Source organism: Anneissia japonica, unplaced genomic scaffold, assembly GCF_011630105.1.
Source record: "Anneissia japonica isolate Jap-2015-1 unplaced genomic scaffold, ASM1163010v1 scaffold724_len3256291_cov202, whole genome shotgun sequence".
Taxonomy (NCBI): Eukaryota; Metazoa; Echinodermata; class Crinoidea; order Comatulida; family Comatulidae; genus Anneissia; species Anneissia japonica.
In genome coordinates, this window is record NW_022744966.1 from 3,024,520 (window position 1) to 3,046,540 (window position 22,021).

Here is a 22,021-nt window from a genome sequence, read left to right on the forward strand (position 1 = left end):
ATCCTCCATCTTTACTTTGGCGCCCCCCCCCCCCCCCCTTTGCTAAATCCTGTATCCGCCCCTGGTACATGTCTGCCAATATTAGCCTGTGTAATGTACGGGGGAAACTTTCATCTTAACTGGCCAGAAATAAAATTTTATTTTTATTATTAAACAATTATCGGTGGTTGTGGCGTTCTCTGAATGAAGGTAAACAAGGTTTAAAATTACTCTCGTCTTTCGTAGTCAATCTAGGCCTGGCTGCGTTGTACTGCAATTAGTGCAGTGACAGTCAGGCCATCCATCATCTATCTAAAATTGGTCATAGATTGCAAAGAGTATATCCGATTCAGACGTCCATTGAAATAGTTTACTACTATGTATAGGCTAGAAGAACAAAAACTCGTATCTGAAAACGCATGAGGGTCAGGATCTTGGTCAGAGATTTACTAGCTTCAACCAGAGATTACAAAACATAACCCGTGGTGTTAGCAGAGACTTATCCAGGGATTTACATTAGAATGTTGTTCTGCATAACCCATAGCCGGGAGGTAGCTGGGGCTTGCGCAGGGATTTTGCAGTTTGGTATCCCCGGCAAAGTCCCACGGGCCAGAAATACAACAATTGACAAGTGCATTATAAACATCCTTTTTTCTACCAGTAATAATGAAGATAATAAATTACACCCTAACAGAGTGCAGGCTGGTACTATAATAATAATTCAAGACATTTAAGCGACAAAGCAATGGTCTACAAATTCCATTTTACCCATTTTAAAGAGTTGACTCGACCAAAAAAAAAAAGAAGTGGAAAAAAGGATAGCCTTATCATTCAAGTAAGATGTAACTAATTAGGAATCCCATTTCAGTACTAGGCCTAGCTGGGTCTAGGGCTCTGCTGGTAGCAGGTCAAAACAGCAACAAACCAAAATGGCTATGACCAAAACGGCAATGAACCAAAACGGCAATGACAAGTACCAAAACAGCAACAGACCAAAACGGCAATGACAAGTACCAAACAGCATAGACCAAAATGGCAAAGGAGCGAGATCAATGCCAAGATTAGCAAGCGCCACCGGGCGCGGGCCCTAGTTTATAATTTTCTGAATCATTTTGGATTTGTCCCAATAGGCAAATCGAATAATGCCATGGGCTCTTCTTCCCAAATTTAATGTTTTTTATTATTATTATTATTATTATTATTACTATTATTTCGCATTTTTAAACTTTTATGACATAAATTGTTTAGCCTCATTTTTGTATTTGAAGTTTTATTTGTTTAAATGTTTTACTGCTTTTATGATTCCCCCTCCCCAAGCCTTTTAATATTGAATTTATTATTATTATTGATATTATTATATTATTATTATTATTATTGTTATTATTATTAGATATTATTATTGATATTATTATTATTATTAGTAGTATTATTTTTATTATTATTATTATTATTATTATTTATTTATTAGATTATCACTCCCACCCGCGTAAAAAATTCGGGAAATATTGATGTGGGAATAAAAGAAAACTTTTTTTGCCGCATCAATTATTTCAACAGCATAAAAATAACAATGCAATTTTGTGACTTCAAAATTAAACCATTTTTATACAATATTTACTGTTACTAGCCAAATATAAACAGTCCCTCCCTCATCGATAATAACAGAAGGGAAATAATCTATTTTTCCGATTAAAAAAAAAAATCTAATAATTTTTTCTATGTGCCTTAATAAAATAGGCCTAAATTGTTTAGCATCATTTTGGTCTTGCCGTTTTGACCAAAACGTCAAAAAAAACCAAAACGACAGCACTTTTTGACCAGAACATCAGTAGACAAAAACGGCAACGCAAAAAAAACGGCAACACTCCCAGAATGACATGCTGTATGGTAATTGGCAAATTGGCTAAAATACTACTAGGCCTAGGGAGTCTAAGCCAAGGGTGTAGTACAGGTGGGCAAAGTGCGGCCCGTCAGTGATTTTTTTTTGCGGTTTGGGTGTAGCCCTCGGTGTTAAATCAAAAGTTCAATTTGGCCCTCCGACCGATTTTTATGCCCACCCCTGGCGTAGACTAATTTAGGTCCTAGGTGGGGCTGCCTAAAAGGTACGAAAGTGTACAACGATAAATATGGTGAAAATGAGGCTAAATTGTCATAGCAGTAAAAAACACGAAAGAAAAACAAAATTAATAATAATAATAAGAATAATAGTATAACATACAAATTCAATAGTAAAAAGATTGGGGGAATCACAATATAAAAACAGTAAACATTTAAATAATTAAAACTTTAAAATACAGAAAATGAGGCTAAACAATGTCATAAAAGTGAAAAGGCGCAAAAGAAAAAAAAACCACCTTGAATAACAACATTAATAATAATAATAATGTATGTAAAATAAAAAATATCATGTTCAATAACTCCATTGAGGCAGTATATAGAGGCAGGTATATTCTGAAATAAACTTGACATGAATAAACAAACTTAGCTTGTCTATCCGTGGCTACAGAGTGTAAAATTATAGTCTATTTCCCTTATATAATGAACTGTGCCAAATCCTGTTCAGTGGAGATGTGCGTTCATACATACGAAGTAGGTCAACTGTACGTAGATTCTCCACAGAAGGAGCTTTTGTCCGAAATCGGGATAAAGTTTTCATTATGGTAGTTGACATTGCCGTTTTGGTTTTTTGCCGTTTTGTCCAGAAACCCTATTAATACTTTAAGCGTTCTAGGCTGAGCCTACTAAATACCTACCTGTCTGCATACACACACGTACTCTCTGGCCAGTCTCGCCTAGCTAGCCTTGCTTGGTCGTCAGACTCGTCCTCCTTAAACCAGGGCCTACAGTATAATAAATAGATTTCGAACAATACACCACCAAGTCACGAGCACACAATGACCTCTGACTTTTTATGAAACTCATGTAAACATATTGACTGGATACAATCAAACTTTCAAATTTACTGTATCACTCACTGCTGCCACGACTGAAACCTACCCACTGTGAGTACATTTCACCTGACCTGATCACGTGCTTTCACAGATGCATAACAATAACAACTTGCGATTTTTTTCGCAGTTGTTTTCAAATGTACTGAGTATTCGGTACATTTCCACGTCAGGTAGGGCAAAATTACACCTATACATGTTTTTCCTGACACAAATCCAGTTATTGTCTATTATTCCATCACGACAATAACAATTACTATCAATAACAATCATTACTACTACATGACACAGCAAACACAGTGAATTATTTTTAGCTATTTTGGAGCTACCTAATGATAGGACTATTCTGATTAGCAAGGAATTATTTTCTAATATTAAAAGCCTCAAAATATAGGCCTATATAATATATATACTGTCTCTTATACACATCTAGATGTGTATAAGAGACAGCCCCTATTATAGGGACGAGGACACAAGTTCTGAGTGGTGTGCCAAATTGGTCAGTACAGTCAGTAAATTTCAATCCCATAAGGTGACACTTTTTTTTTTATCCATACCTATTATTTTTAATTGTATCACTCAACTACTGTATGGATTCAAAATAACAGTATTCAGGGGCGGATCCAGAGATGTCAAAAAAAAAGAGGGTGGGGGGGGGAAACAAGATTTTATTTCGACGTGTTATCTTCCTCCGCGATAACACGTGTTAAGACATCAATAAAGTACAAAAAAAACAGGTTAAGGCAGAATACCAAGAGAGCTATTAGCCCGACACCAACCGGAGTGAATTCTCTATAAACCGCTAACCTGAAAAACAAATAAATAAATAAATAAACAAACAAACAAAACAAAACAAAAAACAATGAAAAACATTTAAAACATTACACAAGATTTTTTTTTTTTTAAATCAGGGGACACTAAGGCGTTTTTGCATTTTTCATAACAAAGGTGACATACATACTTATGATTTTGTTTTTATTGACATGAGAAATGAGTTACAATAGTTACGATCACCTTTGATCCTGAATTATTCAAATCCAATCTTAAATTCTCCCTCTTCAAATAGCTCGACTTCTTCCTAACATTATCCAGCGCCGGTGACAAGCCAATGTGTATTATTTAATATTATTATTAGAACCATAGAGATAGAAGATAGTATAATGCATACTCCAAGTACCGAAATGCACGCTATCGTGTCCCGACACGATGGCGTGCATTTCGATACTTAAAGCATGGAGAAAATAAATATATTTTATTTTCTCCATGCTTAAAGTATGTACAGGTATTATACCATCTTATCTGAGATTAATCAGTGGACCTTTCGGTCCACTGATTAATTATATAGAATAGATAGATTAATTATAAAGAAAGAAAATGGACTAATATAGCAATTTTGCAATGCAAATACAATTCACTTATGAAATCAGCAGAAATGAAATTAAAACAACAATAGTTGTCAGTATACTCCCCTAAAATTTTGCCTTTTCTCGCACTTTCCCCTCCCACTCAGTCAGAAGCTGGCACCGCCACTGGCCGTAGTGTTAAGATATATTTCTTCTCTTAGTGGCCCTTAATAGGGTGTTGCCTACTATCACAAAGGAGGAGTTCTGTAGAATGATAAGAACAAAATTAACACAGCATAAAAAAGCTCTTTATTAAAACACATACAAGGTGAGCGGTTGGTATTATTACTATTATTTATGTTATTATTTATATAATTATTATTATTATTATTTATATTATTATTATTATTATTATTATTATTATTAATTATTATTATTATTATTTACACTTATATGCGCTTAACATTCGATGAAAATTGATCCCGTTTTTGATAACATTTATAGTAAAATCTCTTTTCACGGAAGTGGCCCTAGGGTGTTGCCTGCTGTCACAAAGGAGGAGTTCTGTAGAATGATAAGAACAAATATAAACAGAGAACAGTGAAATTACACTGTTGATTTCACTATTCCCTGATATAACACAGCATAAGAAAGCTCTTTATTAAAACACTTACAAGGTAAGCGGTTGGCTATTATTATTATTTATATTATTATTATTATTATTATTATTATTATTATTATTATTATTATTATTAATTAATTAATATTTACACCTATATGCGCTTAACATTCGATGAAAATTGATCCCGTTTTTTGATAATAATTATTAGAGTAAAATGTTTTTGAAAAGTTTTCCGATTAATTTTCTTGTGCAGATGACTATCTGTTAATATGGAGCGTCGGCTATATCTAAAACAGCAGTAGATAGAGTCTTATGTTTGTTCAAACCAAGTCCATGGTTTGTTTGGGTTTTTAACCTCCTAAGTTGCATCAAGGACTTATAACATTGTTGCATAGTTTGATAAGGTTGGGCATGGAGTATTGTAACTTCCATATGTAGTTTTTACTTATTACACATATTCGAAACAAAAATCACAAATCACTGGTCAGAGGGGTGCCTAGTGGCGTAGCCGTCGGAAGCATTTTCAAGTGGTCCGGCCATTATAGTGAGAGCGGGGGTTGGGAGTTGGGGTGGTATTTAGCAAATCTTATAGTAACTGAAAAGTGGAGACCCGCTACATTTATCCACAGACACAAGATTTTAAAGTTAGTGAGGTCTGAGAGCATCCACTTCAGCCCCACCTTTGTTGGTGAACAACCTTCTTGGCACCTCTGATTGCCCGTATATAGATGCTGGCAATTCTAGAGCCGCTATACATCTCCCTCAAGGGGGAAGCCAAATACAACGTTAGCACGGAAGTAAAGTTTTTGTTGGAAATATGGCACCTCCGCCCAGAAATAGCAGCTGGCAATCCCGTAGAAAATGATAAATTGTTAAATATTTAATTTTTTATCATCGTCATAACTAGATGAATTAAGTTGCTTAAAACCTCCATGAATAAATAAAATGCAAGAACCACGAATATATATAATGAAATGGATCAATTACTATAACATACTGTAATTATATTTACACGATGTGGAGGTTACTCAGATGTGAAATACTGTATTAACAATATACAATTAAATAAAACACAGGATACCGTACAATATGATATGGAAATGGGCCTCCTATGCCTACACGTTAATAGTGCCGTAGAGTTTCGAATAACATACTGCTGGCACATTTTAATTACAAATTCTTGCAAAATTCAGCCAGAAACATTAAAAAATATTTATCACGCTCTAGATGAGCTGTTGCAAGTAATCAGGGCCGGCTTAACCAATATTCTTTGTGTTGTGATGAAAATTTGACCAACTCTAACCCCAACATTTTATAAATATTTAATTGTAATTTTATATTTATACCTCTAAACATTTTCAAAATCAATCTTATTTTTTTTACTACAAATTAAGGACTGTCAAAAAAGTTTAGTTGTACATCGGCAATACAAAAAAAAAAAAAAGAAAAAAAGACAAGCGCATGGTGGATTTAAAAAAAAATATACAACATTAAAAAGACAATATGTTGCAAACAATTATATGATTTATAAGTATTTGTATATAATTATTTTAAAAAGTAATAAAAGTGAGAAAAAGTGGTCCGGCTATAGCCGGTGCGGTTCCGACGTTACAACAATAAATCCCGAAGTGTCGAACTTCAGGCAGTTCCACAATGTTCTCATGGGGAATAGTGTACTTGGTCAATCGCTTTTTCCAGAAAGGGGTTGGGGGTGTTAAAATCTTTATTCACATCAACACTCGTGTGTAACAAAGAATCTAACACAATTAACAAATAAATAGAGGTAATATATATATATATATATTGTTTCCAATCATGCTTGCATGAAATTCTCACTTTATAACATCTAGCTTTTTCTACCCTCACTCACTCACCACTGAGGAAGGACTAGTGTTGTCCGAAAGCTCTGGTTCTATTTCTGGCTGTTTACTTACGTTTACTTTTTAGCTGTTGCTTATCATTTTTGTATCTCTACTGAGATTCAGCAATTGTGTTTCGCACAGCATTTAATGTAGTCCTATTATTTTTCAATTTCCCTCTAAATAGAGAAATATAAAGACCACATTTAGTGCCCATAGTCCCAGGTCTCCTGTGGAGTCCCGGAATGGGGTCTCCTGGAAATTGGAATGAAGAACGCATTCTGGTCCGCAAGCAAGCACAAATCTTCCGAAATAAATCATCTCCCGCAAATTTATGATGATATTTGCATGCTTTTACAAGTTTTATACTGTATTATCAATTTTCTCCCAGCAGTTACTGTCAATCATAATGATTATTACCATGCACAGCAAAATATATTTAAATGTCATAAGAAAACTCATTTAAACAGATCTCTCGGATGTCGATTTTTCCAAATGGGGACCCCTTTTGGGTGCCGGCTTTTCATTATAGGGATTCTATTAGACACAAGAGGACACCATGGGCTGAGCATAGAGAAAATAGAACAGAGCCCAACACAAGATGTGGGTATCCTCTAAACCCCTGGTCAATAGGGCCTAAATATACAAATAAATAACAAAACAGCACAGAGGCAGAGACGAAACTTAAAAGATTAAAATAGCCTATAAAAAGATTGATAAAATATAATAAGTGAAATATAAAAGATGAAATGGACTTACAAGATTTTATTCTACAAACCGCAACCACTGCCGCAACCGTTAGACACTTTCTTTTTTATAAGAACCAGTAACATTCTGTCCAGGCTCAATGTTCTTATTTTTTAAGTGTAGTGGTTACCGGCAACGTCCCTACTCCCCTGTTTATGAATCCGTGTTGAATTGTATTCATCTTGTTTTTATAGGGATTTCTTTTGCACTAAATTTAATTTTAATCAATGATGATGACGATGATTATGATATGATGGTGATGAGGCCTATGAGGACGAGGACGAAAAGGAGGAGGAGGACGACGATTTGAAGATGATGGTAGGAAGGATAATTTTTTCGAGTGATTGTCCTGTCCGATTGATTTCCTAATACAGGTACATTAGATGCTAGAAACGTATGCCTAGGCAATTGTAAAAAAAAAATATCATAAGATCTCATATTCAGTGGCATTGGCATTGAGTTTGTTCCACGTGTGCGCTTGTTGTTTCGAATTCCCATAAGGCCCATACATAGTTGTGCTGATTTGCGTTTGTTTTCTTTATTGCGTACCGTTTCTCGGACGTCGTGTCGCATTAAATGTTTTACAATTAACGTTTTTAAAACAGCGTGCCACTTATTAATGAGGCGGTGCCTTCAAAGTAAAAACAATAAACAGAAATGTAGGCCTATACAGTATGTCGACATCCCTGGTTCCTAAAACCATGGACTTACTAATACTTACTAAGTACCCGTGGTCCAACTTTGGCCCACTGAGTAATTTAATCAAGCCCGAGAAAAATAAAATAGTAAGACATACTTAAAACAAATTAATATACCTAATCATTGATGAATACTGTAGTATTTCAATAAAGGGAAGACCAAAATACATTCCTGAGTTATGTGCAATATTTTTTTTCTGTAGCCAGTTCGGGGATACAGGTGGTGAGCTCGTTACATAGACCTTATAATGGCAAAAGATTGATCGTTGAGCTTTCTGTGGTCCTATCATATGCTTAAAACAAAATAATGGACAAAGTGGTGGGCCATTCCAATGGTGTTTTGCGTCAGGAAATTAGTAATAGGAATGATGGGCCATTATTAAGTATGATTTGCAAAAATAATCCACAATTGCTATATCACTACCTATCATCAATATTTTTCCGTTCAAGGTCTCCCATCATGATTTGTTCCTGAGTCTTATGTAAGTGAACTTTTCTGGTTTAGTTCATAAAAAAAAATCTTGGCAAAACCTAAAACCATGTTAGTTCTATGGGAATTATATGCAGCTGCACTCAATGGTGATTACTCAACGTTATGTGGCAATACAAAATTTACAAAATATATTTCCGTTTCTATTCTCACGCAGATTGTTGGTAAAATGTTAGTACCAGACCAGGACTATTTAATATGACGATGAAAGGATACAGAGGAAGTTGAACTTCGCACCGACGATATGGCCGAGGACAAGAACTCATCAAATTTTAGGGTGACTGGGGACCAAAGTCATCGGACAGAAAACAAATCTACAGCGGCATTAAATAAATCGTGATGAGTGGGCCTAATTGACTTTAATATTAAAACTTCATGTTGGTATTTTCAGTACTGTATAGGCTTTCTTTATAAACTTTAATTCATTCATTATTCTTTACACCATTTATGTCTACCATGTAAAAAATACACGTCTTTAACACCAAAGGTGATTAGTATACAAGATGCCTTTAAAAATCATGTAAAAAAATGTAAAGAAAGTCGCCTGTGGTATTGAATAACAAAAAGCAGTAGTAAGGGCAAATAGAAAAAATTATTAGATTATCACTCCCGCCCGCGTCAAAAATTCGGTGTAAATATTGATGCGGGAATAAAAAAAAATCTTTTTTGCCGCATCAATTGTTTCAACAGCATAAAAATAACAATGCAATTTTGTGACTTCAAATACATTTTCTTTTAAAAAACTTTTTAAATGTCTTTTACCTTATCATAAATTGTATATTTTTTATATTTCTCGATTGTTTTGATTGTATTTTTACCTTGCTGTTGTGTTTGAAATAAAAAATAAAAGGATGAATGAGTGAATGAATAAAATTAAACCATTTTTATACAATATTTACTATTACTAACCAAATATAAACAGTCCCTCCCTCATCGAAAAAACAGAAGCGAAATAATCTATTGTTACGATTAAAAAAAACCGCCCTCCCTCATCGATCTTAATAATTTTTTCTGTGTGCCATCGTACATAGTAGCTGCAACAATCGGTACAGATAAAAGTCCTTGCATTAAACAATTCAATAGTGTCGATCAAAACCATCTTATCTGACTCCAAAAATTAAAATATTTCAACACAAATTGGCAATTATTGCCCACTTACATTCTGAAGATACTTGCGTGTAGATCGACAATGACTCAGGAGTGTTCCAGTCTAGACTTTTTACGCTCTGCTGACGCTACACGAATAATATCATTAATGTCAGAATGGTGCTATATATATATGGAATGGTTGATTATTATTAAAAAGGGTATTTCTTTATTATTATGAACTAAGACACACAATATATCTCTTCAGATCAGTTTATTACAAAATCTTTCATAATTCGAATACTGTATATAGATGACAATAAACATGATACTAATATTATTAATAATATTAAAGTAATTATAATTATAGAGACAATTAACCTACTGTTTTAATTTACTCATTATAACTTAAAATTATACATATTTATATCTAAATTCAGCATCCCAATATAAATTCCTTTCATATATAAGTATAGTTTTCTCTATGGTTTGATCAAACAATGGTTTACTTTTTAAAGCCAGCATAGAATAAACTTACACAGCTATTAAAAAAAGACCTAATGTACCATTATTTTATGCTACATTTTGCTATTTATTTCAAATTCTCATTTTGAACCATCCCATTTCCTGTCAATCTGGCCTTCATCAATACCTACAAAATAATTTAACCCCCAATTTGTCTTACACCTGAATTAGAAGATTACACAATGTGCATTATATAATAATGTAATAATTATAATTCCAATGCGCAGATTTCATATAGTATGTTCAAGTGTATGATGCATTATTACCACTGGTCATTCCTTAAAAACACTAGGTTTTGTTGCACCAATCAAATCAGGTACCAATTTCATTCTTGGGTGGAGAAAAGAATGCAAATAAAGTGAAACAAAATTCCTTTCTTAACTATTTAGATGTTGTTTTTGCATCAGGAAATTCCATAGGAGTGATGTTTATCTCTACCTGAAATGTTGCTGTACTGAATACCCGGTACTCACAACCTCCAAATAACTAGCCTGGTGCCATAACCTCTAGACCACTGAGCTTGCACATTCATAACAATAACAGTGAGTATACAATGATAAAACTATATCCAAAGGAGCTTTGATAAACATAAATGTCTACAAAGTGGCTTTTAAAATCATAAGGTTTGAATGTGTATCCACAGGACATACAATATTAACTATTAATAACACAAACAAATAAATAAAACAAATACTGCAAAAGCAATTATCATAAAGAATTTTCAATTTGTAATCGGACTCGTCGTCTTGTTTCTGCATCCAGCATCTGCCTTCGAAAGTAAACGACTGAACACGATACTATACCAAGCCCTATCATTGTGCCCTCAAACGCCCAGAAATGTTTCTCTATGGGCCAGCCACTGGCCTCACAACTGAAGAATAAAAAAACAAAGGTTTAGTCTGAATTGAAAGTTATTGTATAATATAAGTACTGTAATAGCAATAATAACATAATTGTTTATTGTTATTAATAATAACAATAATACAAAGCAAATTAATAATAATAATAATAATAATAATATTAATATCTATTTCGTTTTGAGTTTGCATCAGGAAAATATCATAGGAGTGATGTGTTGCCCTACCTGACGTGTTATCATACTGAATACTCAGTACGTTTCCCAACTTCAGAAAAAAAATTTGTAAGTGATTTGGGTGGGAATCGAACCTACAACCTCCAGATAACTAGCCTGGTACCATAACCACTAGACTACCAAGCTTGCGCTTAGTGATTAGTGTAGAATAAGATACCCAATTAGCAGTGGGTACTGAAAATGCTATTTTGATTTGAGTTTGTGTCAGGAAAATATCATAAGAGTGATGTTTTGCCTACATTACATGTGTTCTGACGGGCGTGAGTTCGATTCCCACACAAATCACTTATCGCTATTTGGGAACGTACTGAGTATTCAGTACAATAACACATCAATTAGAGCAGAACATCACTCCTATAATAATATTATCAATAGTAATGTGGGGTAATTCCTGTTGAAGATGCTCAAGCCCACTGCTTTGTGAGCATAAGTTCTAGAACCTTCTAGTACAGGTTAAAAATGACCCAACATTGACTTCACATTTGGCTGGCATTATACTATACTGTAGAACAAACTGGTAGATTTAAATTTTGAATTTACTGGCAACATATTTACATACCTTTTATATGTATTAATATTTGATTCTTTGCACTTCAGTAACAACTTATAACCAGTTACTTTACAATACTGGAAGACATTCTGAAATGGATTGAAGATAAATAGCTTGGTAAATGAAATATAAGTAACTTGCAAATTTATACTTTTTGTACAAATGTCTTAGTTTAAATGTAATCTTGTATCTATGTTTCATTTTAATGTACCTGTTCGTAATCTTCGTTATAAACCTTTTCTTCATGTTAAATATTCTTGTGTAAATGTTTGTAAAAATGGTATTTTCCGTAGAATTTCGTCAGCTTATAACGCTTGTCTTTTAAAGAATAATTTTTTTGATATTTTTAACTGTAATTACTCGCAATTTAAAAGTATTATTAATGAACTCGTTTTTTAATTTGTATTGTATATATTTATGCTCTGTTTACTGAAAATTTTATTTCAACCTATCATTGGTGTTTTACACTGTTGGTTGAGAATAAAGAATAAAAAATAAAGAATAACAATGAGACCAACTAACATATGAATTTATTAAAATCCATCAAACACAAAGTGATCAAATTAATAGCAATATTACTATAGTAATTAAACTATTACAGGAAATTATTAAAATCAATATTGCTTGATATTTGATTTATATGGGGACCTGATCATAATTGTGTATTTGTTTACAGGTTATTTTCACTGGCTTTGCACAAAATATTTTAAAACATACTAGGATTACACTTTGCGGTATTAAATAGTATTGTTGACATTTAACATTTCATTCTGCAGAAGCAGTGTAATTATAGTGATTAAGTTATATTGTAGAACTGTTTTGATCGTTAATAGACCGAACACAATGGATGTTAACTTACAGAGAGCTTTCGTTGATGTCATCAACATGACTTTGTCAAGCTATGTGAGGTAGCATCTGTTGTTTTTGGCATTGTGTAAACAATGCCTTCTGGTGCCAGCTCTATTCATTGTGTTTAGTTTATTACCAATCAAAACAGTTTTACAATAATATTAAGGAAACTAGATAAAACTATTCGAATGATTAAGTTATAATTAAGTAGATGAGAAATAAAGCAAAATCACATATTATGGTAAGTTGAGTTGTACTTACCGTTTCATAATATTCACACCTTTCACACACTCCCATCACTTTATAGTCTTCTCGTTGCCAGCAAGGCAAACTACTCTCGTCTGTATGCATACTTTCACGCTTGCTATCAGATTTCTCATCTAGCCCAAGGTTTCCTGAGGGAATGACACCTGCATTACATCTATAAACAAAAATATATATTTAAAGATTGGTCATAAACATAAGCAAACAACCAGTTAGTCATGATACTGTACACACAGAGTACATTATTTTCCTGAGTAGAGAAATCTATTTGAAACAAAGTATTCTTAATTTCAACAGTTCTTTTCAGAACTACATACGTGGTGTACGCCAAATATGAAAATTAATTGTTGCATTCCCTAATTATAATAAATTATTAAAAACATAAATACTAGCATTAGATTCACTTACAACTAGGTTTTACAAGGTATTAACAACTTGTTTACTTACCTTATAAAGTTGAAAATGAAGACAAGGAAAATATTACAAAGTATAGAATTATTAAATGTGTTTAAATCCATCCTAATGCGGCTAGTATTAGTACAAATTCAATGTGCTGGACACAAGCTGAAACAGAACAGAATCAGAAAAAAAGTAGTAAAATATACACGTCTATTAATTATTATACGAGTATTTTTTGTCATGGATACCTTACAATATAAATAGCAATATCTAATGAATAAATCAAAGAAAAAGCTTCACTTTTGGGTCAATCCTTGTTAATAATTTGAAATCTAAGAACAAAAAAACAAAAAAAACAAAAACCAAACAAACAAAAAAACGCATGGTGTATGTAGAATACGAAAGATAGGCATCACAGACCTTACAACGTAAGTTTCATACAAATAGTACTGTATACATGAAATGTTTCAATCTTTTTCTGATATAACACACATTAGACTTCCCTTTGAAAAATCATATCAATAGATTGTTGGTCCTGCTTGCTTTGAATATATACTTTTCCATTTAATTAACGTGTTGCATTTTATGTTTTACTTAGGAAATAAGGAATTTTTTGTTTTTGTTTTTATTCATGCAGCCCTTTACAAGCTTTTGATTTTTGGGTTTTTGCCTCTCTTCTGAAATTAATATTTACCTTTTTAATTTAAAGCTGTACATATATGAAAAAAGAGAAAAAATGTTACGCTGATTTGAATTGAATTAAAAAGGCCTAGAAACACACCACACACAAATAAAATAAAGAAAAACTATACTCATTAATCTTTTAAAGATATTGTAATACATACTGTCAAATGCCACTATACTATTACTGGTTCTGTGTTTCGGGTCTGTACATTGTGGGCTTGGGCTATTATTATAGTCTAGGCCTAGCTAGGCTACAGGCACAACAGTGTCAGTAGCATCTACAGATCCACTCCACTCTCTTCGTGGCGGTGCAGGCCTAGATAGGCTAAACAAAAGGTAGGCCTAGGCCTATCCCCTATTTTCTTCTGACGGAAATTGGAAAACTTACCACCAGCAAAAATATTAAAATACGATAACTCAGTAAATATGATATCGCGTTCTCTATTTGAAATAAGATAATTATATGTAAATAGCACAGAATCTACGTAAAATAAGGCATCTTATTGAACATACAACGCCATTGATTATACAGTATTCAATATTGTTTGTATAGTACCAAAGAGTATCTTTGTAGTACACGGCGAAAACTCCACGTCTTGTGTTTTGGGAGCAATTTTGTAACCTTTGACAATCAACCTACGTACTTTTGGATATCCTATTATTTTGGAAGGGCATATATAACTTTATCATAAACAATATTTTTATATAATACAACATTTCAATCATATATATAATATATAATATAAATATATGTATATAATAGAATTATAAATAGTAATAATTTTTTGCATATATAGGCCTATATTTAAAAATTTATTTAAAAAGTAATAAAATGGGTAGGCATTCCCTATAATTTTATGGTTTCTCCCAAGGGTTTCCCTGATTTTAGATCGCCAAAACAATAGGAAGTGAGACTGTAGACATCCGGTTGATGTTGTTGATAGTCTTCTTTTACTGTCTAAACACCTAGAAGGTAGCGATTTAATTTGAATCTTTAAATTTGTTTTCGTGTTGTGTAGTATATGCTATGATATTTCGCTGTTTTTCTGTGTGAACAATTCAGTCTATTGGTTAACACTGGCCTATTTTTTCTCAGAGAGACTTGCAGTTTATTTCATGTTGATGATGATAGACTACAGGCATGTGCTATAGCAAAGAGAGTAGAGTAGTCTAGTAGGCTATTAACCAAATACTGCATGGGCATTTGATGAGTGTAGAATAGGCTATTATTTGGAGATTTGTTTATATGTACCTAGAGTTCTAGTTAATTATTGATCAGTCAAGTCAAGTGCTAACTATGTTTTATATCAATTTAAAATCTATGCCTTTAAATCTAACTACTTTTCTTGTGAACTAGAAAGTACCAGAGTTTCCGAGTCTCCATCTTTTAGAGACCATGGATCAAGTCACTGAAGCAGCTGAAGTTACAGAGTTGACAGATAGAATAGAGGATGTTGATGCAGCTGAAAAGGACCATGAGGCTGATGTGAAGAGGAAAGCAAAACCAGATGAGGAGGAAGATGTTGATTACACAGCTGTAGGAGACCATGAGGATGATGTGGACAAAAAAACTAAACCAAATGTAGAGGATGGCGTAGTTGAAGCTGATCTGACAAAGACAGATGAGGTTGTTGATGATGAATGGATTGACATCATCGGCAGTGGTGATCTAAAGAAGAAGATTGTGAAAGAAGGTCAAGGCATCGATACCAGGCCAGAGAGGGGGCAGCTGGTGACTTTGCGAACTGAAGGTCACTTGGATGATGGGAAATCTGTTGATACAAATGAAAATGTTACATTTTCACTTGGTGATGGAGATATGCTACAAGGTGAATGATAAATTAACTTTAGTGCTTAATGAAGTTGTACATTTCTAGTCGTTGCATTCTCTAATTTTGCTTTTCTGCCTGTTTCTTTTGTGTAGCATGGGAATTGTGTCTCCCCCTTATGGAACAAGGAGAGGTGTGTACCTTGACAACAAGTCCAAGATTTGCATATGGAGAAATAGGAAGGTATAGCAAACAGTAAAAAGTACTCTTTCTCAAATAATATTGTACATTGTTATGTTTTTTTCGTATTTTATTTAAAAATTTTTTTATTCCAGTTGGATGATGTATAAACATGCAAACACACCTTTGAAAAACACCTCCTCTCAATTTTATAAAACAAGATGTGTTTAGAGGTATGATACCGTATGCGATCTCGGTTTACTTTTATTGTTGCATTATTTACTCATGTTACAAGCTTTGCCACTGCTTCTTTTGATTTGTTTATTTTTGTTCATTTTACTGTGCTTGGGTTAGGCAATGATCACAGCTGCTTGTGAGGTGCCTAAATATGTGGTGCAGTGCTTCGTATCTGCAAAGAAAGGCGCTTTACAAATGTTCTGATTGGATGGATTGGATTTAAAATAAAGACAGCAACTCACCATTACCGAGATATTGTATGGTACCGTATTCCTAGATACTGCCATATTAATAATAAAAATTAAACAATTCTGCATGAAGGACAATCAAAATTAAATTCAATTAACATTTTATAAAGGATAAAATGTATAGACTTATTATACCCTAAAATCCATTACAATGAAGTGAAATCATCATTAAAATGTGATTACAGGCCATATCAATTACTTTTAACGAAGCTATACCGGCTGACTGTATTCTTGCACTAATATGCTTTTACAACTAAATGAGATGCTATATGACTAGAAACATGTCAAAGATCACAGATTATCTTCATATATTTGAGCCAAAAATATATTTTTAACATTTGTTTATGGTCAAAACATTTCCTTTTTTCAAATCAGAAAACCAGATGTTCCACCAAATGCCAATATCACATATGAATTAGAATTATTAACTGTCAAGGATGGACACAATTTTGAAACAATGCCATTGGACATGCGTTGTAAAATGGCGTAAGTATGCATGCTTTTATAGTGTAGTATCAGACTCGTGGAATGTTCAGTAGTATACTGGGTTAAGGGGCATAGTTCAAATTACAGTGTAGCCTGAGGTGATCTGGAGGCTGTACTGTGTCATGAGGTAAAGTCAAGGGACATAGTGCAACCATGGAGGTAATGACCTGATTAAAATTCCAGTAAATATTTGTTTTATATACCACTACAACAAGGCTTAGCATAATAGGCTTAGCATAATTATAAACACAATAAGCTTAGCATAATTATCTACATCGCTATGTACAAGAGGGCAAAACAAAAGGACTATTGACCGGCTACAAGGGCATGACTGGAACTATTGCCCGGCTTTTAACCAATCAAGTGCCTGGAATCTATGTAGTTGGTATATGATAAATACTATTGCACTCTAACATTTGAATGAGAAATAATATTTTTGTATAATCCAATACTCATGTTTACTTGATTTTTAGAGATGATAAACGAGAAAGAGGTAATGAACTGTTTACTAGGAATGATTATTCTGGTGCAATTAACTCCTACACTCGGTAAGTGAAAGTGACTCCCTAACTTCCCATAAATTACTCTGTGGGGAGAACTCCTTGATATTGCAAGATTGTCCTTTGTTTTTAGAAGTATTGTCATACCACCATTTCAACCTGTTTTGCAAAATACATTATATGATAATACAGTATAGTGTAATTATTATTTTTTTTTTATTCATAGTGCTATTGAAATTCTGAATGCTAATGAGGTAAGCTAAATTGAATCTGAAGAATTGTAATTCTTTCATTCTTCTTCATCATCATCATCATCATCATTGTCATCATCATTGTTATCCTCATCATCATCATCATCATCGTCTTCATCATCATCATTATCATCATCATTGTATTAATTGTCATCATCTTCATCATCTGTCTGTTTTACTCCGTTGGAGTGTTGGACAGTATTTTAAAATCCAAATCATCGTCATCACCGTCATTATCATCATCATCATCATCATCATCATCAACTGTCTGTTTTACTCCGTTGGAGTGTTGAACAGTATCATTAAATCCATATTCAGATCATCATCAACATCATAGTCCTCATAAACCTTAGTCTTTGAGATAGAGACACATCAATAGTGTGCAGTGTTTGGTGATGATTGCTTTTAATTCCAGGGTCCTGGATTCAAATCCTGCAATTTACTTACAGTATTATAAACTTGACTATAAACAACTGCACTCCCTATTTTATAACTTTATTCAAAAATTGAAATGACTCTCAATTTCTGGTTTAAGTCATATATCATGATAAAATAAAATTAAACATTTGTTTCTTATAATTAACATAAATAACTATTATTCTTTTGTCAAATATAACATTAAAATGAGACTAACCTTTTTTTACTTAAATGTTAAGGAATGTTTTTAATCATTCTAAATGATTTGAAGCAATGTCTCCCTGAATGCCTCTTAAACTATTAAGTTCAGCTGTGATGCCACGATCAGACAAATCGTAAATTATTTTTTTTAAAAGGTTATTTTATGCCTCATGACTTAGTTAAAGGGGCATCAGTTCCATCCAGTGACAAGTCACTCACTGTTGGATGAATAAGAACTAGAAAAAAAGTATATGTTCCAACTTTTTAGTAATCTTTTTTCTTAACTGTAATTGTGTATTTTATATCCTGACATTATAATACATTTTCCAGTCAGCAGATAAAGAAGGATTTAAAAAGCTGCAGCAATCAAAAGTAAAATGCTACAACAACTTAGCAGCAGCTCAAATCAAGGTAACAATGGGTTTTTTTTTTTGTTCCAAATGGAAATTTGAATTTGGTGCTTGTATGGGTTAGTTCAGGTTTACCAATTTTCACAAATGAATTCAAAAATATTTAAAAAAAAAAGATTAATAGTTAGACATGAAAAAATATTTACATCAGTACCTATTTTTCCTTATTCAATATCTTTGAATCTTTTTCTACCAATCATGTCTCTTTTTTAGGTTCAAGCATATAGTGCAGCTAGGAAGTCATGTGACTGGGTGCTGAGCAATGAAAAAGACAATGCAAAGGCATTGTTTCGTAAGGGAAAGGTAAATATAAATGTACGGATTAATACCAACAAATGGTGGAAATGGTGTGCACAGCAATGTGGCTCCGACTTGCAACTTTGAGGGTGAGGCAGGGGCGGATCACATTTAGACTTTTTTTCATAAAAACGCCCAAAAAAGGGGATCCTCCCCCGGGAAAATGTTGATTCTTAGATGGGGGGAAATGAGCTTTCCAGACTTCAGGTGTCTCATTTAATGACTTTTAAGTTCTTTAAATTTTAAGGTTTTCCTCCGCTTCCGCTTGAAAACGGACAGGTAAACTTCTCGTTCTTATTACTGTAAATACTAGTAACCAAACTATGTGTGTATGTACAGTACGTAACGAAAATTGAGTCGCTGCATACATATTCTTTTTTCAATAAATCGATAAACCCCAAATAAAACGGGGGTCAGGGGTCCTCCCCGGGAAAATTTTGGTTCTTAGATGGCGAGAAATGAGTTTTCCTGACTTCTAAGTGTCTTTTAACCAAAATTCAAGGTTTTTCCCTTTTGTAAACGGTCAGGTAATTTTTTCTCATTCTTATTACAGTAAATAGGCATATTTGTGTACCGGCATACAGAGAATTTTTTCCCCAAGGGGGTCAGGACCCCCTGACCCCCCTCAGATTCGCCAATGTGAAGGTTCAATATCCTTGCTCTTAAGTTAACTATGTGTAACCAGAGATCTGTTGGTCCTAGTTAAATTTCAGTCACTGGTCTTGTGTATTTCAGCTTTACGGCTAAAATACAAGTTACAAGATGAAGCTTCATGTTTGACGTTACATTTTAATCAATAGGCTTTAAGCAAAGTATATAACAGAATAATACATTTTTCAGGTTCTTGCATCGCAAGGAGAATTAACAGAAGCACTGGAAATAACAAAGAAAGCATTGAAACTGGAACCATCAAATAAGGCAAGTATATTAACAAAAAGGGATATAAACTGCCAAATAAGGCAATTCATTGCTAGATAATTCACCACGTAAAAAAAAATTAGGACCCTGTTTTACTATAATCTTAATTGTAAAATTATTAAGCATTTTAAGTAGATTAATAATTATACTACTGACTGTTGATGATTATCTTAGTGGTTGAATATAAATTAATTTTACAGTGTTAATTATCTTTGTAGGTAATACATCAAGAGCTATCAAGATTATTAGCAAAGCAGTCTGAAGAAAAGGAAAAAGAAAAGGATTTGTACAAGAAAATGGTTGGAGACATGGCCAACATGGCAGAGTCTACACCAGCTAGGACCAAGGTACAGTATATAGTCAGTTCTGACTCATAAGATATATTTTGGGATAACAGAAAGGAGAGCTGCTGCTCTCTACATGATGATGTCCCGTGGACCACGCTAACTTCTGCAATTTTTCGCTCTTTATTTTCATTTCACATGACAAAACGTACATAAAAACAGGGCTCCCAAGTCTCCCAGATTGACCTGGAGTCTCCAGGAATGTTGATTCATTTCCCGTCTCCCGGAAATTCCACACTTTCTCCCGGAATTTGAATTTCTCTTGTTTTCTCCAGGATTTTAACAGATTTTCACAATTAGGGCTTATGCTAAGCTGGATTTTCCTATTCTTACGCATTGGATCTGGCAGACATAAGATTTATTGTACATTATAGGTAGCAATATGGTATCAACAATAACGTAAACCTGCCCAAGCCTGTTTGTTTAGCACATTTAGAGAATGTTTAGCACATTTTTTTTTCTAATAATGACCTATTAATATTTAATTGATTTCTTTCTCAATTTTGTTTCCCAGATGAAAAACAAATATGGAATGTTTGCACTCTTTGCTGGTTTACTAGCAGTAGTTGCTGCTGTTCTGTTGCAATCATCTAAATAGCCCCCTCTAATTCATACTGTATTGATGATGTGGAGGAAACATATGCAAACCTGAGTTGAAAGAAATGTAGAGTAAAACAAATGTATTTTGTCACTACCTTTGTCTAATTGGTGCAATAACAGTGTGCTTTTAATTAATTTGTGTTTATCAATCATTTCATAAATCTAGTGTTAAATTTTCATGAAACATACGGTATGTGAAAACTTTGATATTGGGTAATACTGTATATTAAGACATCCTTGCAAAAAAGCATAAAAAAGGGTATAAATTGAGTACTGGTATTTGTTTTATTATTTCTATATTCAAGGTTCTACATTTTCTGCCAGGGCTACATGCCTCCAAACATTCCAGACAAAATTCAATGTTAATGATGTGTTTATAAGATGTTCTTGTAGCAAGTTCAATCAACCCCTTTTTTCCATGTGGCCCCTACATGCACCACCCCATTCCTAACTATTTCTGGACATGAAAATTAAGCATTAAGGTTTTAAGCAAAATCTCTGAATATTATTATCTTGAAGAAGTATAGTCAGTATTTGTGTTTTGATTATGTGAAGCACTGAATTCTGCACTAAAAACAAAGTGATAATAAATTATCTATAGAAATATAATCTGTTGCTTGAGTTACCTTTGTTCTTTGAATGCAATTATCATGTTTGTGTGCATCGTGTAATTTGTATTGGTTAGTTTAATAATATATGAGCACATAATACTATGGTCTCACAATATCAATAATAATATTCTACTACTATCAAATATTTTTTTATAAACAGTTTTTCAATGAATCAGGAAATAAATCTCAGAATAATCCAAGTTGAAAAGAGAGAATAGAATCAACTTATTTGTAATTTAACATTTGATTACAAGAGATTCTGATCCTCTGCTTTTATAAGTCAATTACTGGCGAGTTTTGCAAGGGACCACATTGATGTCAAAGCTTGCTTTTTAAAATTTCATATATTCCCAAAGAGGTCTATCTAATGCATACATGCTACAGTAGTCCTATGTGATAGTTTGAGTGAACTCATT

At 33.2% G+C, this 22,021-nt stretch overlaps 3 protein-coding genes across 3 annotated transcripts in view; 1 reads left to right on the forward strand and 2 right to left on the reverse strand.

Moving 5' to 3' along the window:
• LOC117119804 (major facilitator superfamily domain-containing protein 12-like) overlaps positions 1-3,004 on the reverse strand; it is a gene marked incomplete in the record, with an annotated part of 11,911 nt that extends 8,907 nt beyond the window's left edge. The window contains 1 exon segment of the mRNA XM_033264719.1: positions 2,733-3,004.
• A 7,025-nt stretch (positions 3,005-10,029) lies between these two features.
• On the reverse strand, positions 10,030-14,748 carry LOC117119882 (protein JTB-like). The gene is made up of 5 exons (XM_033264868.1): positions 14,525-14,748; positions 13,501-13,617; positions 13,051-13,210; positions 11,950-12,029; positions 10,030-11,168 (listed from the first exon to the last, which is right to left on the reverse strand). Exons 2-5 carry the CDS (start codon positions 13,569-13,571, stop codon positions 11,006-11,008), a joined length of 474 nt encoding a protein of 157 aa, XP_033120759.1. The 5' UTR covers positions 13,572-13,617; positions 14,525-14,748; the 3' UTR covers positions 10,030-11,005.
• Positions 14,749-14,988: 240 nt separating this feature from the next.
• Positions 14,989-21,603, forward strand: LOC117119839 (peptidyl-prolyl cis-trans isomerase FKBP8-like). Its single transcript, XM_033264804.1, has 11 exons — positions 14,989-15,109; positions 15,494-15,965; positions 16,061-16,148; positions 16,946-17,056; positions 17,530-17,604; positions 17,783-17,810; positions 18,756-18,836; positions 19,049-19,138; positions 19,973-20,050; positions 20,269-20,397; positions 20,909-21,603. The coding sequence occupies exons 2-11, from the start codon at positions 15,533-15,535 to the stop codon at positions 20,990-20,992; spliced, it is 1,197 nt and encodes a 398-aa protein (XP_033120695.1). The 5' UTR covers positions 14,989-15,109; positions 15,494-15,532; the 3' UTR covers positions 20,993-21,603.
• Positions 21,604-22,021: the final 418 nt, after the last annotated feature.

Bases quoted from the DNA above. Each gene is read 5' to 3' on its own strand.
- LOC117119882 (XM_033264868.1), bottom strand. From the start codon at position 13,571: ATGGATTTAAACACATTTAATAATTCTATACTTTGTAATATTTTCCTT. The intron at 12,030-13,050 runs GTAAGTACAACT...AATCCATTTCAG, and splicing joins GGTGTGAATATTATGAAACG to AATGTCTTCCAGTATTGTAA. The intron at 11,169-11,949 runs GTATGTAAATAT...TTTATTCTTCAG, and splicing joins AATATTAATACATATAAAAG to TTGTGAGGCCAGTGGCTGGC.
- LOC117119839 (XM_033264804.1), top strand. From the start codon at position 15,533: ATGGATCAAGTCACTGAAGCAGCTGAAGTTACAGAGTTGACAGATAGA. The intron at 15,966-16,060 runs GTGAATGATAAA...TCTTTTGTGTAG, and splicing joins TGATGGAGATATGCTACAAG to CATGGGAATTGTGTCTCCCC. The intron at 19,139-19,972 runs GTAAATATAAAT...TACATTTTTCAG, and splicing joins CATTGTTTCGTAAGGGAAAG to GTTCTTGCATCGCAAGGAGA.